Raw genomic sequence first — 19793 nt, 5'->3', positions numbered from 1 at the left:
GCTGTGTGACTCTGAGCAAGGCCCTTCCTTCTCTGGTCTTTAGGTTCCTTGCTTTAAAATAGTGGGGAACATCCTGCCTGCAGGCCATATAAGGCCCAAGAAATCATTTGGTCTGGCCCTGCCTGCCGAGGCATTAGGGGTGAGTTAATTTTAAATGACCAAATATAGCAGGCTAATTTTTAAACTGATAAATGTGTATGGCCACAAAAGATGTTACAAATATCCAAATGGCCCTTGGCAGAAAAACAGGCTCCCCACCCCTGCTTTAAAAGGAAGTGGGAGGGGCCCTGTGAGCTGTGGGACCCTGAAGAGTCTGGGCCAAAGCACACCCCAGCCCTAGTGGGTTTGGCTCAGTAGACTGAAGGTTGTGGGTTCGATTCTTGTCAAGGGCACGTACCCCAGTTGCAGACTCAATCACTGGCCCCATTGGGGCACCTGCAGGAGGCATCCTATTGATGTCTCTCTCACATCTATGTTTCTGTCTCTCCCTCCCTCCACTTCAAAAACCAATGGAAAAAATGCCTCGATTAACAAAAAAAAATGTATCCCAGACTGTCAGTTTGGGATGACCCAGATGTTACAGGGACAGGAAGATCCCTTCAGTCTTTCAGACCTCCACCTTCCCTCGTTTGTAGTCTGTTCATCCAACGGTCTGTCTGTTGTCTGTCTGTCCTGCAAGTGCCTCTTGAGTAGCCCCTGTGCCAGGCACTGCCCTGTCCTCAGCTCACAGCCTGGCATGGAACCTGTGAGCCAGGAGCTCAGCATGACACGCTGAGAGCCGGGAGGGAGGGGACATGAGATGCCCGGCAAGGCCCAGATCTGTGAGGGGTTGGGGGGTCTGGTCAGAGGAAGGGACCCTTGGCTTCTCGCTGGGGGAATCATTCCCCAAGTTCCGTGTGTGAATTCAGACAGAGGCAATGAGCCCAGCGCAGGAGACGCAGAGTCTTTGGAGTCCGTGGGCTGGAATGGGGGTGCAGGAAGGGAGTGGGCCCTGCCTCTTATAGGGGGACCCCACCTCCACCCCAGGAGCAGTGGGACTTCCCATACCTGAAGCCACACTTTCACTTCTATTTGTGGGGCTGGAGGCAGCAGCTCGTGGGGTTTTTTTTTTGTTGTTTTTTTTTTTTTTTTTTTTAGCAACCGCAGCACACTGCTCATCCGCTCATGGCCGCCAAGAGAAACAAGCTGCTGCTCGCCTGGGGAGCCTGCCCTGCTGTCCTGATGCCCCTGCCCCCGGCTGCCATGGGCCTCCTGGCCAGGGCACAGGCAAACAGGCAGGTGACAGGCCAGCCCTAGGCCTGGCACTGAACTAGACCTGAGCATGCAACCTCTCTCTTAGTCCTCATAGCTGCCCTGCGAAATGGGAAACTGAGGCTCAGCATGCAACCTCTCTCTTAGTCCTCATAGCTGCCCTGCGAAATGGGAAACTGAGGCTCAGCATGCAACCTCTCTCTTAGTCCTCATAGCTGCCCTGCGAAATGGGAAACTGAGGCTCAGCATGCAACCTCTCTCTTAGTCCTCATAGCTGCCCTGCGAAATGGGAAACTGAGGCTCAGCATGCAACCTCTCTCTTAGTCCTCATAGCTGCCCTGTGAAATGGGAAACTGAGGCTCAGCATGCAACCTCTCTCTTAGTCCTCATAGCTGCCCTGCGAAATGGGAAACTGAGGCTCAGCATGCAACCTCTCTCTTAGTCCTCATAGCTGCCCTGTGAAATGGGAAACTGAGGCTCAGCATGCAACCTCTCTCTTAGTCCTCATAGCTGCCCTGCGAAATGGGAAACGGGCACTCAGGGAATGAATAAAGGCCGCCTGTCATCATGTACTTCATTTAGCACATCCTCCAGGGACACAGGTGTCCCCATTTAGGGCCCAAACCATTGCCACCTGCCTTCTGAGCCTACACACCTGTCAGCGGCTGTCCTCTGCCGCCGGGGTTAAGGTGCAGGGCCATGAAGGTTGTGCTGGAGGCCACATGCCCCAGCCCCACCCCAGCATTTCCCGGGAAGTCCTGTCAACTGGAGCCGGAGGAAGGACGTTTTGGAGCCCCGGCAGTCATACCACACTCCTTACTGCTCCGGGCGGAAGCCTCCACTCAGGGCAGCACTGATGGCCAAACAAGCCATGTGGCAAAGTGACTAAAACGGGAGATTCTATCTCAGTCCTGCGGCCCACAGCTGACCCCTGCTACCACCACTGCACTGCCCCCGCCACTCGCCTCCCTGCCCACATCCTGCCCCAGCTTCACGGCAGACACTTCCCAGGCTGTCACACCTCCTCAGCCCGTACCGAGGCCTCGGGCTCAAAGCAGCCACGGGATTCCAGGGGCGGTGGTGGCAGGGACCAGCATTTCTGGGTCTCCAGGTGGTGCCCTCTGGCACAGCAGGAGTGCGCCTGGGGGCTTTGGAGAGCTGGTGTCAGGTCTGCTTTCTAACTTGGTCTCCACCCCTTAACCAACTAGGAACCTCGGGGCAAGAACCTCAGTCGGCTCACCTGTAATATGGGGGCAATACCAGCCTCACTGGAGGATGGGCTAAAGTACATGACAATAAGTGCCATTGTCCCACAGCAGCAGGTCAGGCACATTTAGGGGGCAACTGAGGCAGGCAAAGGGTCTTTGCATTGCTGACTTTGCAGGCGAGGCACTGTCCTAAGCACCTTACATATTAACTCTTTCAATCCTCAGCAGGTAGCTGCTATTATAAGGCCCACTTTACTGAGGACACTGAGGCTCAGAGAGGTAAACTACCTCACCCAAGGTCACCCAGCTAGTGAGAGGCCGAGCCCAGCCAGCTGGCTCCATCCATACCCTTAAGTTCACACCCTTGCTGTCTTTTGGGTAGGAAATAAGTTCATTGATGCAGGACCTTCCTTTGTGAGTTGAGTCAGCTGTGTCTTTTGAGCACCTTGCAGAGGCTTCAGCATGACAGACAGGATTTGGGCCCTCCTGGAGAGAAGACCCAGCAAGGTCAACAAACCCCTGCAGCACTAGCTGGTTTGGCTCAGTGGATAGAGCATTGGCCCAAGGACTGAAGGGCCCAGGGTTTGATTCCGGTCAAGGGCACATACTGTAGTTGCAAGCTGATCCCGGCCTTGGTCGGGGCATGTGTGGGAGGCAACCAATCTGTGTCTCACATCAGTGCTTCTCTCTTTGCTCTCCCCCTCCCTTTCACTCTCTAAAAATCAATGGGAAAATATCCTCAGCTGAGGTTTAACAACAAAAACCCTTGCAGTGCCATGCGAAAGGTCTTGTGATTGGGATAGGGGTTGGCTGGCAACCTCCGAGGTCCCTTTCTGCATCTGCAGTTCTAACACCACAACTTCAACACCCACTGACGGCAACTTCCGAGTCCAGAAATCTCTGGTTACAACACCCTTCAAGGAACAGCCTGTGATCCTTCAACTTTTGGGCCTGCCAACCTTTTATGATTCACCATCCAAGTGTGCTTGAACTTAAATATACCCTAAAATGTAGGCCTCGCCTAGCCAAAGGCACGGCACCCCACCCAGGCCGCGCAGAAGAGCCAAGTGCCTCTCCTGCGGAGACTGGATGGGAGGGAAGCCCGGAGCTCACGTGGCCTGATTATACGGGGCTCAGGGTGTTTCCCCAGCAGCTGCTGCTACAGCCCAGGGACTGGCTGCTCCCCACGCTGGAGCTGGGGCTCAGGCCGGGGCAGGCCTAGGAGGCACAGAAATAGGAGCCAGGCCTTCTCCTTAGGGCCCCCGTGCCATCCAGGCTGCAGGTGGGGCTGACACAGGGTGGGGATGCCAGGTAGCTTGTAGATTAAGGTGACCAGATGTCCCGCTTTTGGCGGGACAGTCCCGATTTTTAATCATTTGTCCCGCGTCCCTTGTGTTTTTTTTTGTTTTTTTTTAAGTCCCAATTTTTGGAAAGAAATCAGGACTTTTTTAAAATGCCAAGGGACACGGGACAAATTGTTAAAAATCAGGACGTCTGGTCACTTTACTGTAGATCTCCCACATGGCAGGTCAGTGGTAACCTGGTGTCAGGCTGCTGGCTCGGGGTCTGTTTCCTAATTCTGCACACAGTAGGTGGTGCCTGCTGCAGGGAGAGGGGAAACTGAGCCACCATGAAGTTCCGGGTTCTGGCCAGTGAGGAAGGTGGAGAGGAGAGGACTGGAACCCAGACATTGAGACCCCGCCCCACATTTTAAGAAGCCAGGTCTGCACTGGACTCGTGTCTCCCTTCGTAGCGGCATTCTTCAAGCCCTGCTCCCTTCCCACAATCCCCTCCAGGGGCTTCCAGGTGGGGCAAGGCGGGTGGGAGCTCCTCATCCTGGCCTAAGCCTTCGACCCAGGGGCTGCCAGCTTCTCCCACTCAGGTGGGAGCCTCTGGTTCAAGCAGCAACAGCTGAGGGGTCCCTTTTCCACCCCTCCCCACCCCCTGGGGCCCGCCTGGCTCTGAGGAGTGGAGAGGCAGCCAGAGTCCAGCAAGTGCCCACTGGGAGCCAGGCCCCATGCTGGGCACTGGAACACAGATGCCCGAGGCCGAGGTCGTGCCCTAGAGAAGTGCCCAGTCTGCCCACTCGCACAAGCAGGCGCTCAGTAATCCTCAAACTGAACTGAAACCAGCAAATCAAAGCGCGGGGCTCTCCCTTCCCCCACCCGGGGTGCCTGGTCTCGAAGGGGTGCACAGCTCCGAGGAAGGAGGGCCCCGCTCGTTCCCAAAGGCTCTCATCTTGTATGATATTAGCTAGCAGTTAGCTCGGAGCACCTTCTGTGTGCCCAACTGTTTCATATGCAGAACCAGATGTAACTGCTGCTGAGTTTGGAGGGGCAGAGCAGCACCCATATCACTGCCTTACAGGAGAGAGGGGCGGGCCCTGAGGAGTTTGCCGGAAGGGACTTTGCAGGTGGAGGAGGACTGTGGTGCGGGGCTGGGGGAGAGCAGGGTCTAGGCGACTGCTCTGGGAGTGTTGGCTGTGGCTGGGGGGTGGCTGACATCCCCTTTAGAGGGGTGAGGGGAGCCCTAGCTGGTTTGACTGAATGGATAGATTGTCCGCCTGGGAACTGAAGGGTCCTGGGTTCAATTCCGGTCAAGGGCACATGGCAAGATTGCCAGCACAGTCCCCAGTGTGGGGCATGCAGGAGTTAGCCAATCAATGATTCTCATCATTGATGTTTCTGTCTCTCCCTCTCTCTTCCTCTCTGAAACCAATAATAAATAAAAAAACTAATAATTTTTTAAAAATAAAGGGGTTAGGGAGAAGGATCATGGATGCTAGAGTATCTTGTCTGCTCTTTGAGCCCCACAGGCCAGGAAGCCGGCTCATCAGGCCACCAGAGACGTCAAGACCCAGTTCCAGGGACTTAGCCAAGGGCACGCAGCAGCAGGATGACCCCAGGCAAATGCCCAGCGGGGAAGCGTCGCTGGTCATCCGATGCGAGGAGGGGCAGCCAGGGCCACGGCTCCTGGGGGAGGGGAGGGGAGGAGACAGTCCTGGCTGCCGGGAGGGAGGTCCTTGGGGAGGGAGTCCAGGGCAGCAGCATCCTTCGGCAGGTCCAGCCACACCGGAGGTCAGGGAGGCCCGTCCCTGGCCTCCGTCTCCTAAGCCTGGAACCCTTTTTCCCTTCGAGTGGGGTGCAAAGGTTATTTCACCCCGGCGGCGGGCCGGGGGGCGGGGCGGCGGAGCGGGCTCACCTGCCTCCCGCACCGGCGCCAGGTGCGGCGGAGGAGGGGCCGCGCACACACCTGTGGACGCCCGGGCGGATGGCCGGCCGACCCTCTCCGGAGCGGCCGGGGCCCGCGGGAGCCCGGAAGGCGGGGAGAGCGAGAACCCAAACTTGCGGAGGGGAGTGACCTGGGGGCCGGGGCGGAGCCGGAGCGGGAGGCGGGAGCGCGCGGGCGGGAGCGCGCCGGCCCAGGAAGCGGAGAGCGCCGCCCACCCGCCCGGGAGAGCGCTGCGGCCACGGGCAGCTGGGCCGGGGGCTGCCGGCCCTCGACCCCCGCAGGGACCCCGGCGCCGCCAGCCCGCCCCCAAGATGATGAAGAGGCAGCTGCACCGCATGCGGCAGCTGGCCCACACGGGCAGCCTGGGCCGGTGAGTGGCCGCCCCGTCCCTCCAGCCCGCGCTCACCGCCGCCTGACCCTAGGGGAGGGGGAGGCAGCCGGACCTCTGGCTAACCAGGGCCCTGCCACCCCCCTCCCTTCCCCTCCGAACTCACCCCTCTTCCCCGCTGGGGCAAGAGGGAAAGCCCCCCCCTCCCCCTTAGAGAGGGGTGCAGGGAGGATCGGGGATGCTGAGGCTCCTCTGCCTCCACGGGCCTCGGGGTGCACGCGCCTCCCTGGTCTCACTTGTCCCCTCCGTGCAATGGGACAGCCGTCTGGGGGTGTCCGGTGGGGGAGGGGCGGCCAGGGCCCCAGACCTTGGGGGAGGGGAGGAGACTGGGCCCGGGCTGGTGGGAAGAGCCTGTTCCTGTCCGCCGTGTGCCCCACTCCCCCAGCCCGGGCCGCTTCTCTGTCCTGCTTCTGCTTTCCCAGCCTCAGGTGGAGACAGCACCTGGCCTCCCTGTTCCCCCCAGCCTCAGCCTCCCCCCGCCGCCCCCCCCCCAGCTGATGGAGTGGAGGCCGGAAGTTTGGGGAGCTCCCCTGGCCTGTCTCCTCTTCCCCCTGCGCTGGGTGTTTCTCATCTGGGGGCCCAGGGGCGGGGACGGTGCCCGGAGAGCTGGTTCCAGCCTCACACACACACATGCCTGTGGGCCTGGGCAGCCGGGCCCGCGGCCCCATGTGTCCGGGGCAGGCAGGGGCCCGGGGCCTGCCCACCACTGCAGTCCAGAGTCCTCTGTGACTGACAGCCCCAGAGCCTGCGCTCACACACTTCCCGTTCTTGGGGCGGCAGAGAGAGAGAGGCTGGGCCCTGGGTGGTTCCCCCAGTCTCCCCTTTGGTTTCATCAGCCCTGGGCGGAGGAGGAAAGGCCTGTATCCTATTGCTGTCCCCATGGAATGTGCTCTGACTGGGATCAGCGGGCGGCCACCCAGGGCGGGCCCCGCGGGGAGGGGCGCTGGAAGCACCTGGGGTTCAGGTGCTCTGTTGGGGGGGGGAGGGGGCGGGCAGAGGGGTCCTCATCTGGGCCAGCTCAGCAGAAGCTCTCCCCCCTCGCCCCCCTCCATAGCACCCCGGAGACGGAGACTGCCGAGTTCCTGGGTGAGGACCTCCAGCAGGTACATGCCTGGGCCAGCTGCGGGTGGCAAGGCAGGTCCCTGCAGGCTGTCAGCAGAGGGCTGGGCAGGGACGCCAGTTGGGGGCCTCGGTTGAGTCATTCCCCAAGCTTTGGGCCACAGGGTCCCCAGGAGGAGGGGAGGGGAATGTGGTTCCTGCTCTGGGAACGAACAGGGCAGTGGGCAGGGGGCAGTAATGAACAGGGCAGCAGGGAGGGGGCAGGAACCTCCCGGAATCCATAACCCCCCCTGCCCCTCCCAGGTGGAGCAGCGGCTGGAGCCAGCCAAGCGAGCGGCCCACAATGTCCACAAGCGGCTGCAGGCCTGTCTGCAGGGCCAGAGCGGGTCGGATATGGACAAGCGGGTGGTGAGTGGGGGTCCCAGGGAGGAGGGGCCCTGGCTGAGACGCCTCTGTCCAATGGGGGAGTGATGTCGGGGTTGGGGTCTCCCTGCCAGTCTGACCTTCTGGGGGTGAAGACTGCTCTTTCCCAAGGCCCCGGGCACTCCATTCCTGAGGCCCCACGTCTTCCCCATCCCTTCTTGGCCCCACCCCCCTCTGCACCAGTCCCGGAGCCAGGGCCAGACTGCTGGCTGCACCTGAACTTCCTTGTCCAATCAGGCCCTGCAATCTGGGAGGGCTTCCTGGAGGGAGTGGCATTTGAGCTGGGCTTTGAGTGATACTCACAGGAATTCATCAACAGCAGCATTTACGGGCTGTTTACTGTCAGTGTGTTGCTAAGATGTGTCAGTGCCGTGCCTTGCTCAACACTGACAGCGGGAGGTGGGGGCTGCTAATAAGAGCTCTTATGAGGAAACAGACTCACAGAGGTAAAGAGGCTCCCGCAAGGTAGTAAGTGGCCAAACCAAGATTTGAACCCTGACCCGCGTGACCAAGGCTGGTGCTGTCTGTAACTCCAGGTGGGGATGGGTCAGGCGTGTTCTGGAATCCGTCAACAGTCCAGCGCAGCCGGAGCTCTGGGGAAGGGGAGCCGTGGGGGCGTGGAGGGTTCGTGGCAGCCGCCTGTGCCTGGGGCAGGGAGAGCCCCTCGGCGGCCCGGCTCCAGCTCCTCCACTCTCCCTCCCGCTGTGTGACCTTGGCAAACCCGTGACCTCTATTCTCAGTGTTCCGGTCTGGAATAGGATTTGGTCTTTCCTCCACCCCCATCCTGCAGCTTCTGGGAATGGGAAAGGGGACCCCATGGTCCCCAGGAGAGGTCACCCCCACCAGGCCTTGTCATCACCCTGCTTCCACTCGCACCTGTGACGGGGGCCCTCCTGGGGTCCCTCCTCCCACTTCCAAGCCCAGTGCTTCGAGGGGTTCTGCACCCCAGGGACACCCTGAGAGGTGAAGGGAGGCCCGAAGGCAGCACAGGCCTCACGCTCACAGCGCCCTGCCCCTCCCTGCAGAAGAAGCTTCCCCTCATGGCTCTGTCCACCACGATGGCCGAGAGCTTCAAGGAGTTGGACCCCGATTCCAGCATGGGGTGAGCACGGACAGCGGCCTCGGCTCTCGCCTGGAGAGGCCAAGGAGGGATCTGGGCAGGGAGGGCAGCCACAGTGCAAGGATGACAAGGGAGGGGGAGTGTCTGGGCTGAGGACAGAGTCCAGGGCAGTGAGGGCAGCCCGGCCTGGGCGGGTGTTGGGCTGAAGGATGAAGGAGAGAGGGAAGGGGCAGGAGGTGACAGGGAGGAAAAGCCCCACCGAGTCCTTCTAGATTGGGGGGAGGGGCTCCGGGAGCCAGGGCCCACTGGGTGCTGTGCCCACAGGAAGGCCTTGGAGATGAGCTGTGCCATTCAGAACCAGCTGGCTCGCATCCTGGCCGAGTTTGAGATGACCTTGGAGAGGGATGTCCTGCAGCCGCTCAACAGGCTGAGTGAGGTGACCCCTAACCCCTGCCCGCAGCCTCCCCAGCCCCTCCCTCCCACCTCCCCAGCCCACTCATCCTCCCTCCCCACGCCTGCCCCAGGAGGAGCTGCCGGCCATCCTGAAGCACAAGAAAAGCCTGCAGAAGCTGGTGTCCGACTGGAATACCCTCAAGAGCAGGTGGGAGCCACAGCGTCTGGTGGGATCCATGCCTAGGTCGGCCCACAGGGTGGCCATGGGGCTCCGAGGCCCTTCCCATACTAGGAGGACAATGCAGGGCCCCTGGGTACAGGGTGTCCTAGGAACACATATGTGAGGGTGCATGTAAGGGTGTCTCTGTGTATGTGTGTGTGCACGTGCTTATGCCTGCTGCAGTGACCCCAAAGCCCAAGAGAGCCATAAACAATCCTCCAGGACCTTCTACTCTGGAGTTGGATGGTTGTGGCCACCAAGTCTACCACCAGGTGGCGCCCCCGAGCACTCATGGCCCAGGCCCAGTGGAGGTCTGGGATTTGTAGCTATAAATCCCCAAATCCTGTGGTCACGCACATGAAAAGGTCACTTGCTCTGGACATGCAATGGGGACCGTGACCACTCCACCTTTGGGTCACCCCCAGGCTCAGCCAGGCAGCTAAGAACTCGGGCAGCGGCCAGGGCCTGGGTGGCGGCCCAGGCAGTTACAGCCACACCACCACGGCCAACAAGGTGGAGACGCTGAAGGAGGAGGAGGAGGAGCTGAAGAGGAAGGTGGAGCAGTGCAAGGTGAGGGGGCACTTGCGGTTCCCTGTTCTCATTTCATAGGTGAGGAAACAGAGCTGGGGGTCACCCAGGTCTTGGTGTATTTGCTAAATGAGTGAATGAATGAAGGTGAATGAATGAATGAATGGTGCATGACACAAGGGTATGGGGACTCAGAGGGTATGGAAGCTGGAGTTCTAAGCGTTTCCGGGGGGGCTGTCCCCAGTGCAGACTTGGCAGAGAGAGGAGAGCTGGCTGGACCCTCCGCCCACAGCTTGAGCAAGTGACCAAGCCCCTCTGAGCCCCACCTTACCCCAGGCCCAGCCTCACTGACATAAGCCCTCCCCTCTCTGTCTCCAAGGACGAGTATTTGGCCGACCTGTACCACTTTGCCACCAAGGAGGACTCATACGCCAACTACTTCATAAACGTGAGTTCCAGACGGGGCTCCAGAGCTCTGGTGGACACCAGGGCCAGAGGCCTCTGAGGCCCCCCGGGAGCCAGTGGGCGAGAAGGGTTACTCTGGCGGAGGGAGGCTCAGCTTCCCTCACTCTCCCCCGTCCCCACAGCTCATGGAGATTCAGGCCGATTACCACCGCAAGTCTCTGAGCTCGCTGGACGCAGCCCTGGCGGAGCTGAAGGAGAACCACAGCCAAGCAGGTGAGGACACAGACCGGCCCTGACCCCACACTCCCCACCCCCACGTGCTCAGGCCTGTTCAGAAGCTTGCACTCCATCCCTCAAAGGCGATGGGGAGCCATAGATGGTTCTGCGGAGGCGGGGGCGCGATTCGGTTTGTGGTGGAGAGATGGCTGCATGGAGGGTGGAGTGGGGTGGGGCGGTGGTGCAGGACTGGAGCCAGGAGACCTGTTAGGAGGCAGGAGGAAGTGATGGTGCCTGGATGGCATGGAAGCAGTGAACGTGGGCAGATTCGAGAGACGTGTTGGATGGTGTCAGGGTGTGTGAATGGGCGTTGGGTGGGAGGTGGTACCGTTAGCCGGAGCAGCAGTCACTGAGGATGTCTGGGGGTGCTCCTGGCTGCCTGGGGGTGGAAGGACCCTGGGCTGATCCATCTTGTCCCCGCAGACCCCTCCCCTTCGATGACGGCCGCCCCCTCCTCCAGGGTGTACGGGGTGCCCCTGGGAGCTCACCTGCAGGAGCTGGGCCGGGACATCGCCCTGCCCATCGAGGCCTGCGTGCTGATGCTGCTCTCCGAGGGCGTGAAGGAGGAGGTGGGACCCACAGGGGCACTGGGGGCGGGAGCAATGGGGCCCTCAGCCTATCCCGTGCTGTGCCCGTAATCTGCCCTCAGAGCAGGTCCTGGGAGAAGGCATGGCCTCCTGCTGCTGAAGTGACACCTCCCGCTTAGTGATGCTCACGTGGTCCAGGCTGTGAGCCTTTTGCTCTGGGGGCTCATTATCCCAGTATCCCAGTAACCCTCGAAGGGGCTCAGTGGCTGCATTTACAAGGGGAGACGGAGATCACGAGGTGGAGGTGCCCAGTTGCACGTGAGCAGGTGGCAGTGACATCCTCTCCGTCCTCGGCCCTCAAGGTTGCTGGTCCATCAGCTCTTTCCCGAGGGCAGACCCTTAGGAGGCGGAAGTACTCAAAGACAGGCTCCCGCTCATCCTGCGGGCCTCCTCGCTCCCTCCCTCCCCTAACCAGACGCCTGTCTCCCCTCGACCTGCCCCAGCCCCTCCCAGACTCCCCCTTTGCTCAGAATCCAAGACCTGCGTGTTGAGAGGATCCAAGGACCCTGGTGTCCACTCTGCCTGCCAGACCAGGGGCGACCCAGGGCCAGTGCGGGCCAGCCACCTGCCCAACCCATGAGTGACGCAGGGCCTTCCAGCCAGGGTGTCCTGCCCGCCCACCCCTCCATGACCCTACCTGGTCCCTCTCCCACCCAGGGCCTCTTCCGTCTCGCCGCTGGGGCCTCGGTGCTGAAGCGCCTCAAGCAGACGATGGCCTCGGACCCCCTCGGCCTGCAGGAGTTCTGCTCTGACCCCCACGCTGTAGCAGGTGCCTGCCCCCAGGAGCCCTGGGCGGGCCCGTCCCCCACGTCCCTTCACCACCGCTGCCTGACAGGATAGTTTGCTTTAAGGCCTGATAACCTGCCCATAAACATGGCGGTCCTTAAAGCGGGGGTTTGTACGCTTTTCTGAGAACAATTTTCACTGGCCTTTATCATTTTCTCTAAACGGCCCGAGAAATGATAGTCCTGCACATGCTAGTGTGAACAAGGACCAGAGGCTGGGGAGAGAGAGCTGGGTACTGGGGTGAAGGTGGAGGCTTGGGCTGCCTCTGAGCTCACACCACCACGTCAGGTGCCCTCAAGTCCTACCTGCGGGAGCTGCCCGAGCCCCTGATGACCTTTGACCTCTACGACGATTGGATGAAGGCAGCCAGGTGAGGCTGGGGGCTGTGGGGAGAGGGGGCTGTAGAGGTGCCACCCGGGGCTGGCTCACCAGGCCTGTTCCCCTCCGCAGCCTGAAGGAGCCCAGAGCCCGGCTGGAGGCCCTCCAGGAGGTGTGCGGCCGCCTGCCCCCGGAGAACCTCAGCAACCTCAGGTGAGCCCCCGCCGACCCCGGCCGCCTCGAGGCCCGGCCCTGCGGGGACTCCCGGCCTGGGTTCGAGTCCTGCCTCCTTGTTCTAAGCAACATTTCTGAAAGCACAGCTTAGACGTACTAGTCATATTTTTATTCTTTTATCTCTTGTTTTAAATAAGGAACACTTCGCGAATTTGCGTGTCCTCCTTGCACAGGGGCCATGCTAATCTCTGCACGGCTCCGGTGTTAGCATTGTGCTGTGGAAGCAAGCACTGTGCTAGTCATGTTTTTAAAGATATATATATATATATTTAATTGATTTCAGAGAGGAGGAGAGAGGGGAAATATCAATGATGAGAGAGAGTCATTGGTCAGCTGCCTTCTACACGCCCCCTGCTGGGGATTGAGCTCCCAACCCGGGCATGCGCTCTGGCCAGGAATCAAACCGCTGGGGCCTCGGTGCTAAAGTGCCTCAGCAGACGATGGCCTACGACCCCGCAGCCATCCTGATTCCTAGGCTGACACTCAGTCACTGAGCAACACCAGCCGGGCTGACCTAATCATATTTCTGATACTAGATATTGAACTGAACACACACTTTGAACCTTTGAAGCCACACCACCTGGCTTCACATCCCACCTCTGTGACTGTGTGTCCCCGAGCAGGCAAAACCACCTCATAGATTCTCAGCTTAGCTCAGTGCCTGGCACGTAGTGGCACTCAGCAGGTCAGCTAATTTAACCATCAAAATTTTTTATTTTTTATTTTTAAAATATATTTTATTGATTTTTTTACAGAGAGGAAGGGAGAGAGGGATAGAAAGTTAGAAACATCGATGAGAGAGAAATATCGACCAGCTGCCTCTTGCACACCCCCTACTGGGCAACCAAGGTATATATGCCCTTGACCGAAATCGAACCTGGGACCTTTCCGCCCACAGACTGATGCTCTATCCTCTGAGCCAAACCGGTTTTGGCTATCAAAAAAATTCTAAACCAGCCTGTGTGCTGTCCTGGCCACACTTTGGAAACCCCAGGCTGGGGAAGGCTCCGTTTCGGGGGACACTGATGGGAGTTGGTAGCCCAGGCCCCGCCCCGGGCCCACGCCCGTCTCCTGTCTCCCCAGGTACCTGATGAAGTTCCTGGCACGTCTGGCCGAGGACCAGGAGGTGAACAAGATGACACCCAGCAACATCGCCATCGTCCTGGGGCCCAACCTGCTGTGGCCCCCCGAGAAAGAAGGGTGAGGGGCCGTGGCAGGGGAGGGTGGCAGTCGCTGGCCCTGCCTTTCTCCTGGGCCTCAGTGTCCTCCTCCTTGGAATGAGTTGAGGAGCTCCTGTTCTCAGGCTTCATGGAGAGCAGCCCAGAGGGACCCTGGACCCTCAGGGCTTTGGAGATAGCATCCTGGGTGATGGCAGGAATGGGTGCTGGGAAGGCTGGGAGCCCGAGATCCGGTTTTAGCCCCTCCTCTACCCCCCCGAGATGGGCCTTAGTAAGTTCCTCCATTTCCTCATCTGTATGTTGATGAGAAATTACACTAAGTCCGAGGACTTTTGCTGTGGGATTCAGCGAGGTGCCAAGTGGAGGATGCTCTTGTGTGTGAGAGGTCACACTGGTCCCCTGGCCGTTCGTTTGCTGAATGCAGCTCCTGTCGAGGCTGCCTAGATCAGTGGTCTGCAAAACTGTGGCTTGTGAGCCACATGCGGCTCTTTGGCCCCTAGAGTGTGGCTCTTCCACAAAATACCACGTGCGGGCGCGCACGTACAGTGCGATTGAAACTTCGTGGCCCATGCCCAGAAGTCGGTTTTCGGCTCTCAAAAGAAATTTCAATCATTGTACTGTTGATATTTGGCTCTGGTGACGAATGAGTTTGCCGACCACTGGCCTAGATCCAAGAAGTGCGGGAAGCTGCCCTGACCGAGGCGACACCTGTCTTGTGTGAAGGACGGGAAGTTTGGGGTGTGAGCGACGTTTGCAGCGTCTGTGAGCGTCTGAGAACAGGGACTGGATGTGACGGCTTGGTCCTGTGTTCCCAGTGGCCAGCACGGGCCACACAGAGTTGGGGCCACTGAGACTTTGCTAAGTGATGGCTCACTTCACCCCCTTTGTCCCAGGGACCAGGCCCAGCTGGATGCAGCCTCGGTGTCGTCCATCCAGGTGGTGGGCGTGGTGGAAGCTCTGATCCAGAACGCAGACACCCTCTTCCCTGGAGGTGAAGCCCTGCCTCTGTGTGTGAGCCCCTCCATGCCCTCAGCGCCCACCTCGGTGCCCTCCAGACCAGCTCTGGTCCCGGCAGCCCCGTGCACTCCCCACGCGGCCTGTAGGAAGCTGCTTCTCCGCTCTGAGCCTCAGTTTCTCATCTGTAGAATGGGGATGATCCCGGCTGCTTCCTACTGTTGGGGGGCTCCGGTGGGAGGGGGAAGGCGAATCGTGGTCCAGACCATCGCGGGGAAAAGGGAAGGTGGCCCCAGCACTGGCTGCGCGGGGAGGCTGGTGGAGTCCCTGAGAGCTAAGGCCTGCTCTTCTGTCCGCAGACATCAACTTCAACGTGTCCGGCCTGTTCCCGGCCGCCACCCCCCAGGACAAGGTCAGCGATAGGCCGGCCTCTGAGGAGCTTCCAGCCATTGCCGTGCCGGCCCCGGCCCTGGCCCCGGCTCCTACCCCGGCCCCAGCCCCGGCCCCAGCCCCGGCCCCAGTGCCTACCAAGGAAAGGTAAGGACTCTCAGGTATGAACGGCCCCTGTCCCCAGGCGCCACCTCTCATGGCTCCCAGCAGCGTCTTAGGAAATGGCATTGAGTTTTTATCCCAAACGCCAGGTTTCCCGGTTTGGGGTGGGTGGGTGGAAGCTCTGAGATAATACTCCTCTCGGCCTCTGAAACAGTGCCTGGCACAAGTGCGTTGTATGGCTGTTTGCTGAGCACCTACTATGTGCCAGGCACTGTTCCAGGCCACGCGGATGTAGGGAACTAGTGAGCCCGTCACTGTGGGATGTGTCAGCACCTTCCCGTCTTCTCTCTGATCCCTGATCCCTGCCAAGCAGGGATTGTGTGGCTGTCAGACTGCTGAGCCCAAACTGTGAATTTCCTCCCGTGAGCTAGACAGACAAAGCTGCCCTCAGAGCTGTGCTCCGGGTGCGGAGAGAGAATCAGCAAGTTCTCCCGGGAGAGGTCAACAAGGTCAGGCAGGGCTGCGTGCCGCCCCGGAGAGCAGCGCAGGAGAGGGCAGCGAGGGGAGCAGGAGAGGGCACCGAGGGGGAGCAGGAGAGGGCACCGAGGGGGAGAGGAGAGGGCACCGAGGGGGAGAGGAGAGGGCACCGAGGGGGAGAGGAGAGGGCACCGAGGGGGAGAGGAGAGGGCACCGAGGGGGAGAGGAGAGGCCCGAGGGCACCGAGAGAGGGCACCGAGGAGGAGAGGAGAGGGCACCGAGGGGGACGAGGGGAGAGGAGGGCACCGAGGGGGAGAGGAGAGGGCACCGAGGGGAGCAGGAGAGGGCACTGAGGGGGAGCTGCCGCAGCCCCAGGGTCAGGAAGGGCCTGAGGAGGAGCCGGCTGAGCAGAGACCTGGAGGCAGGCAGGAGACCGCCCCTCTGTTCTTGTCCATGCTCTGGCTCCCAGGAACCAGAACATTCTAAAGATGAAAAAGAGGCCCAGCTGGCATGGCTCAGCCACTGAGCCAAACTATGAACCAGGAGGTCACGGTGTGATTCCCCATCAAGGCGCACACCCAGGTGGCAGGCTCAATCCCCAGAGTGGGGTGTGCAGGAGGCAGCCGGTCAATGATTCTCTCTCATCATGGATGTTTGTATCTCTCCCCCTTCCTTCCTCTTTGAAATCAACAAAAATATATTTAAAAATATATCATGCCGAAACCAGTTTGGCTCAGTGGATAGCGTGTCAGCCTGTGGACTGAAAGGTCCCGGGTTCGATTCTGGTCAGGGGCATGTGCCTTGGTTGCGGGCACATCCCCAGTGGGGGGCTGCAGGAGGCAGCTGATCGATGACTCTCCCTCATCGATGTTTCTAACTCTCCCTTCCTCTCTGTAAAAAATCAATAAAATATATTGAAAATAAATATATATATATATATATATATATATATATATATATATATATATATATATCTCACAAGGAGGCTGAGAGCCGAAGCCAAGGGGAGGCCCTGCTTTCTCCCCATATCCTGGCCCCATAGGGGACCACGGACACTGCAGTCACCCAGCAGCCAGGGACTCTGGATGCAAACCCTGACCGACGCCAGCAGCGTCTTGGGGGCAGGGGCAGCCTGGGGACGGGTCCCGGCCCCGCCACCGGTGGAGGGCCCAAACCCGGCCTATTGGCTGGGAGTCCCAGAGACATCTGGGAAATGGCCCAGCCTGAGCCTGACCTTCCTCTCCCTCGCAGGACGGAGTCTGAGGCTCCCCCCAGACCGGCCTCCCCCAAGGTCAGCAGGAGCCCCCCAGAGGCAGCAGCCCCCTCGGAGGACACGGCGCGGAGGAGTGAGTTGGCTGCGGGAGGAGGAGGGGTCAGAGGGGGTCAGGGGTGGGCAGTCCAGACCGCCCCATGGTCTCAGGCATCCAGGGGAGGCCGGGAGGCCAGGTGGCTCCGAGCCAGTCTGTTGCCTCACACTCCGGGTTCAGAGTCCAGCTGGTGACCTTGGGCAGGTGACTCCAGCACCCTGCGCCTCAGTGGATAGTAACGGCCCCTACCTGGTAGGGCTGTTGGGAGGATGCAGTAAATGCTCCAGAAAAGTCAGTCACTGTGAGCATGGCGGGCAGAGGGGCCCAAAGTCACAGAGTGAAGATGGAGGACAGTCTTCAGCACAGGGGGAGGGGTGCTGGTGGGGGAGAGACCTGGGCCTCCTCCTGGGCCCTCTGGGACATGCTCCTGTTGAGCTGGCCGAAAGCCAGGCCGGTGAGGTTCAGGAGCAGAGTCTTGTGAGCCCTGGCCAGCCCAGGAGCTTCTAGAGTTTTCCACGGGGTACAGTGTAGAGCCGGGAGCAGGTGGAGCAGCTGCAGAGCCTCCAGACCAGCAGGAGCGGCGGGTCCCACAGGAGCCTCCCTGCGGAAGGCCGGCACGTAGCCCCCCTTCCCGGATGCGGGGCAGTGAGACACGGGCTCCCGGAGCACACGCTGCAGGACGGTCAGCATCACTGAGCTGGTCCTCACGGCAGCCCCGGGAGGCTGAGGACTCACCCATCTTCCGGATGAGAAAACCGAGGCCCCGGGGGGCAGGTGCTGTGTGGGCGGAGGCAGAGCTAGGACCGGAGTCCAGACCTGGCCCATCTGGTCCTGTGACGGCCTTGGGCCGTCTGGCCTGCGCAGTGGGGTCTGTGCGCTGGGGGGGGAGGGGGTAGTTCTGGTGGGCTTCCCAGAGGAGGTGAGCGAGAGCCCAGTGTCGGAGACAGGTAGCCTTTCCTCCTTTGACGGGATTGTGCTGGACACCTGCTCGGCCCAGCACTGTGCGAGGCAGCCATACCTCAGACGGCCGCACGTAGCTTACGCTCTGCTGAGGGAAGCAAGCAATATTCAAGTAAAATAAAAGAGAGAGTAGGAAGCCCTGTGAAGAAAATAGAACTGGAAAATGTGCCGGGGGGGGGGGGGGGGGGGGGGAGGGGGGCAGGGGCAGGGAGTCTCTAGCTGAGGGATGAAGGGACACGTAGAGGCTTGTGATGAGGAGCCGGCATGCGCACAGTGTTCCCGCAGAAGGAGCAGCAGCAGGTGCAAAGGTCCTGAGGCGGGGCCGAGCTTGGGGGTTTGGCCACAGGCGACACGCACACCTTACCGCCCCTTTCCTTCCTCCGCAGCCAAGCGCCCGGCGCCCGCCCGGCCCACCATGCCACCGCCCCAGGTCTCCAGCAGCCGCTCCTCCCCTCCGGCCCCCGGCAGCCCTGTGATCCCCCGGGCTCTGCCTCGCCGTCTGGTTGGCAGCAGCCTCCGGGCCCCCACCGTGCCACCCCCGCTGCCCCCCATGCCCCCCCAGCCTGTCCGGCGCCAGAGCCGGCGTTCACCAGCCTCCCCCAGCCAAACCTCCCCCGGGCCAGCCTCCCCCAGCCCGGTCTCCCTGAGCGCGCCTGCCCAGGGGGACCTGGGGGAGGCCACGGAGGATGGGGACGGCCCTGAGGCTGTAGACAGCACCCCCACTCCCACGGCTGTGCCCCCTCAGCCTCGGCCCAGGAGCCTTGCCTCGGAGACCGACTGAGTGGGTGGCCCCTCCCCCAGAGCCCTCGGTGTCCCCTCTCTTCCAACTTGTGTTCCCAGGACACAGCCCTCCCCCCTCCCAAGAGGTGGGGCCCCTAGCCTTTGCCTACAAGTGCCTCGGTGCCCGCTGGGTTGGCCCCACGGCAAGGAGGGCTCAGGACAGCCCTCCACGTCCAGTCCTTTTCCTCCTGGATCCACGTGGTCTTGGGGTGCTCAGCCCACCCCCCACTCTCCGGCCAGGTCCCAGGGGAGCCACCAGAAGGAAGGAGAGCTTGCCTGCTCCTACTAGGACGTTGATTTTTCTCTTGACAACCTATTTTTTTTTTTTTGTAAGGCAGGTGAATAAATTATTTTGGACAAAACTGGAGCGAGCTGCCCAACAGATAGCTTTATTTTCTGTACTCGAAATAAAGAAGCCACTTTCATAACGGGGAAAATTCAGCCTTTCTTTGCCTCCTTTCCTTCTTCCTGTCTGAGAGGATTGCAGCCGGAGCTTTTCGGCACTTGCTCTGGGCCGCACGCTGCTTTTCTGTGCATGACTGCCATGCGGCCCTCTCCTGGACGGCAGACCCCGTGCGGTGAGGAGACAGGCCGAGAACATGACCTGCCGAGGTCTCACGGATTAGGACCCAGGTCTGCCCGATTCCAGAGCCTGGACCTGCCCCTCCCGTCCTGGGCCACGGACCTAATTTCTCAGAGCTCTGGTTTCCTCGTCTGGGAAATGGGTGACAGCTCCCCCCGCAGAAGTGCTGTCTCGGTGATTAAATGAGAGACTCCTGTAAAGACCTAAGCACCACCCTTGCCCTTGAGGCCGGCCCCCCAATCTAGGGAAATGCAGGAGAGCTTTCCACAGGAGCAGGGATGGATCTGTCGGCCAACCTCCCCTGAGGCTGCCCTGCCAGACCTGGCGAGGTCCCTGGCACGGCTCTGGTTGCTCCTGGGAACAGACAGGCAGAACTGATGACTGGAATCCAGTGTCATGACACCGGAGCCCACATTGGCCCAATTAGGCACAAGCCGTCTGACCCGGGCTAGTGTGTGTCTGGAGGGCGGAGGTCACAGAAAGCTTCCTAGAGGAAGTGATAGCCAAGGGGAGTCTTTTAAGGGCTGGCCAGGTGGAAAAGTCAGGGAAGAAGGAAGAACATTCCAAGCCACGGAGACCACCTATGCACCTGTGACAAAGGCCAGGCCATTGGGGAGCAGGAAATACCTGGTTAGCTTATAGGATGTGGCTTTTCCCAGGTCTCTGGAGCACCCGTCGCTCCTGGAGGTGAAACA

At 60.5% G+C, this 19793-nt stretch overlaps 1 protein-coding gene and 1 non-coding gene across 6 annotated transcripts; one reads left to right on the top strand and one right to left on the bottom strand.

Annotated features, from left to right (window-relative positions):
* Positions 1–5670: 5670 nt before the first annotated feature.
* On the top strand, positions 5671–18954 carry SH3BP1 (SH3 domain binding protein 1). Of its 5 annotated transcripts, none has more exons than XM_036455570.2 (18): positions 5672–6060; positions 7133–7181; positions 7441–7545; positions 8586–8662; positions 8945–9056; positions 9145–9221; positions 9659–9803; positions 10141–10209; positions 10349–10439; positions 10866–11011; positions 11687–11798; positions 12104–12185; positions 12266–12346; positions 13451–13567; positions 14439–14536; positions 14859–15036; positions 16720–16814; positions 18122–18954. In XM_036455570.2, exons 1-18 carry the CDS (start codon positions 6002–6004, stop codon positions 18514–18516), a joined length of 2088 nt encoding a protein of 695 aa, XP_036311463.1. In that variant the 5' UTR covers positions 5672–6001; the 3' UTR covers positions 18517–18954. The 5 variants fall into 5 exon arrangements, with proteins under 5 accessions (XP_036311464.1, XP_036311463.1, XP_036311461.1 ...); XM_036455568.1 differs by lacking the exon at positions 5672–6060 and adding an exon at positions 6561–6858 and having other exon boundaries at positions 7114–7181; XM_036455571.2 differs by lacking the exon at positions 7441–7545 and having other exon boundaries at positions 5671–6060.
* On the bottom strand, positions 12496–12597 carry LOC118731008. Its single transcript, XR_004991718.1, has one exon. It is a non-coding gene; the product is annotated as a U6 spliceosomal RNA (small nuclear RNA).
* Positions 18955–19793: the final 839 nt, after the last annotated feature.

This window comes from Pipistrellus kuhlii, unplaced genomic scaffold (assembly GCF_014108245.1).
Source record: "Pipistrellus kuhlii isolate mPipKuh1 unplaced genomic scaffold, mPipKuh1.p scaffold_m20_p_3, whole genome shotgun sequence".
NCBI lineage: Eukaryota > Metazoa > Chordata > Mammalia > Chiroptera > Vespertilionidae > Pipistrellus > Pipistrellus kuhlii.
This window is presented reverse-complemented; position numbering and strand designations above follow the sequence as displayed.